Source organism: Penaeus chinensis, chromosome 23 (assembly GCF_019202785.1).
Source record: "Penaeus chinensis breed Huanghai No. 1 chromosome 23, ASM1920278v2, whole genome shotgun sequence".
In the NCBI taxonomy this organism is placed as follows: Eukaryota; Metazoa; Arthropoda; class Malacostraca; order Decapoda; family Penaeidae; genus Penaeus; species Penaeus chinensis.
The window spans coordinates 23,116,278-23,119,130 of NC_061841.1; the positions used below are offsets into that span (position 1 = coordinate 23,116,278).

Here is a 2,853-nt window from a genome sequence, read left to right on the forward strand (position 1 = left end):
AATTATTGAGATGCCTGAAGAAATCTGTAGAGGAACAGGTGCCCCTAAATCTAGCTCTTAATTTACCCTTGAAATAATCCCATGAGGTTATCCCGTCAAAAATTGGTGAATTTACCACAAGATCTGCTGTGCCTCGGCATGAACTTTTCGCAGCGTGAATAAGCGCGGCATCATTCTGTGGGTGGGTGGCATTCTCGATGTGCCGTATCCAAGATTCTACCTCTTGGTTTCGTTTCAATGGTTGTGATGATGGGATCTCGGCTCTAAAAGGCGGCACCGACTCTCTATGTGAAATATACTCAACATGGGGACCTGCAAACTGAGCTCCCTCTGAATTTGCCCTTCCTACTCTACGTGCTAAACTAGTACATTGCTCCTGTACCACAACAAATCGTTCGGCCAACTGTTGGTACCGCTGTGAAAGTTCCTCCAAGCATTCTCTCTGACTCTGAAATTGAAGAAATTAAACCCGATACCGATCAACTACCTGATCTGCCTGAAGAACGCATCATCCAAAGCGACGAGAACGGCCCTCTATCAACTCCTCCTGGACATCCAAAACCAAAACATTGGGATACTCCGAGCAGGCAGGGTCACATGGTCCATCGAGGGCGAGCAACAAGTAGAACAATTCAACCTAGAAGGCAGAAACGAGGCTCAACATCAAGCGATTCAAGCACTCCTCCTAGGAACCCAGCAGGAAAGAGAAAATTATCACTCATTAGTTCAAGTCCAGGTTCCCCTAAACATGATGACTCTGATCTGGGAAGCCCCGATCACACTAGAAACCCAAGCCCCCCTCGTAACAAGTACCACAGGACCGACAGAATGCCACCTCATCTGCAACAAGAAATAGACAAAGCAGTTCAAGAGGCGCTGGACATACACTGGGAATTACCAATGGAAGAAAGAGCAATAAAAAGCGATCACCTTCCAACTCTCCTCAAAGGCCTACCGGCAGACAGGACGAAGTGGACAACAGGAGACTGGGAGAGAATTCGGATGATCAACAAGAGGAAGCGGGAGTCTACTACACATTTATCACAAGAGAACAGCCAAGACCCCAAAGACTCACCGGAAGAACCCCAAACTTCACCATTACAGATCACGGTGACCACTGGCACATCACCTTCAAATGCCACCCAACCAACAAAACAAGACAACGGAATACAATTGCATCCTTCCTTGGACTTAATACTGGAGCAAGAGCCGAAGCAGAAGCAACATGCCAAATTGTCAAAGATATTAAACGATGGATTCTATACCTTATCAGATACGGTATACACAAACTATCGTATATTGATTCTGGTCACGAAATCTTCAAGCGAATAGTGAAATACTTCCTGTCACATTCCCCAGAAGATGCTGTAGACGGTCCATGTCCATATATGACGGAAAAAAGAAATGCAAGAGCCGCAGAAAATGACGACACTAAACTCCAAGAATTTGACTATCTCTATGAACTAGTGCTCCAATATACACCAAGAACTGTCAACGACCTCATCAACAAACTGTCAAAGGACGAATTCAAAAGGCTCTACGTCATGTGCAGAGGAAACTACAGAGATAAACTGAAGTCCGTAATATTATTCAACAACAAAGAACGCCATCAAAGACAATCAAAACAAGCCATCTGGGAAAATCTTCAAGAGATTAAGAAAAGACCACCTAATGAAAAGAACATCAAGTGGCTCAAATACCTATTCAAAGAAAACGACATTGACATCATCTACTTCTTATCATGGTTCACAATAGTATCAGACAAACTCCTCAACAAAGTCAACACATTTGTACTCCAAGGACCAACAGGAACAGGAAAAAGTCTGTGCCTCAATGCTCTAATTGGAAACCTAAACACAGGCATTGTAACTAGATCAGGAGATGCTAACCAATTCCACCTACAAAATCTACTTGGAAAATCGTACGGACTATTCGAAGAACGAAGAATCAGGCAAGTCACAGTAGACGACTTCAAACTACTCTTCGAAGGAGCCCCATTCAAAATAAACGTCAAACACCAAGAGCCAGAAATGTTGCATCGCCTGCTTATCTACGTGTCAACAAACAAGGATATAGACTACTGGGTCCCCCCACAAGACGGAAATGCACTCTATACACGAACAAAAACGTTCTACCTAAGAAAACCTATAAAAGGCCTCTCCGACAAAGCGAACCATCAATCTGCTCTAGAACCTCCTCCAGGAATGATCACAACAGACGACTTCCTAGGACTCTACGAAACCTACAAGCCCCTCATTGTAGAAAGAATCAAAGTCATTCAAATTGTCCGATGCGACACCAAAGAAAAGAAGTAGAACAGAGGACGACGACCACGAATCAACAGTAGAAGGAGACAATCATCTGAGTCCATATAGATGTCTACATCACCAAGACTCCTCCATCATCGTCACATTCACAGGCAGAAGATATTGGGAATTCGACTCAACAAGCAATGAAACATTCACCGGAAAACACCTCTACCTCTTGCCGATCGATACAGTACAGCTGTATACATACACCCTCAAGCCAACGGACTCAACGGTCACTCCAACATGCCGGTGGAAAGAACTCAAAAAACTCGCAACAACCTACGGATTCAAAATTCACAAAGCTGGTATTACAATGCACAGCATGATCCCGACGATTAGAACCTGGTCATTAGAAGACAGGACAAGCCAACAGACGGTCACGATGGCCGAGTGCTCTGAAGATCATCAGACCTACTACTCCGCAGCCCAAGAAATACCCTGGCCAAGTCCTCACTCATCACAAGGAGGATTAGACGAAGTTCTCTCATCTCCAACTATAACAACAATAGGTAAGTCTTTCTATATTAAAAGAATAGACTATAGA

The 2,853-nt window shown here is 44.0% G+C and overlaps 1 protein-coding gene across 1 annotated transcript; it reads left to right on the forward strand.

The window, feature by feature from the left end:
- The first annotated feature begins 237 nt into the window (after window positions 1-237).
- On the forward strand, window positions 238-2,316 carry LOC125037707. Its single transcript, XM_047630898.1, has 3 exons — window positions 238-243; window positions 367-696; window positions 819-2,316. The coding sequence occupies exons 1-3, from the start codon at window positions 238-240 to the stop codon at window positions 2,313-2,315; spliced, it is 1,833 nt and encodes a 610-aa protein (XP_047486854.1). The 3' UTR covers window position 2,316.
- The last annotated feature ends 537 nt before the right edge of the window (window positions 2,317-2,853 follow it).

What these genes read in the sequence shown, in the direction of transcription:
- LOC125037707 (XM_047630898.1), top strand. An exon ending in GCACTCCTCCTAGGAACCCA is followed by an intron (nt 697 to 818) that starts GCAGGAAAGAGA and finishes CAAGTACCACAG; the next exon opens with GACCGACAGAATGCCACCTC.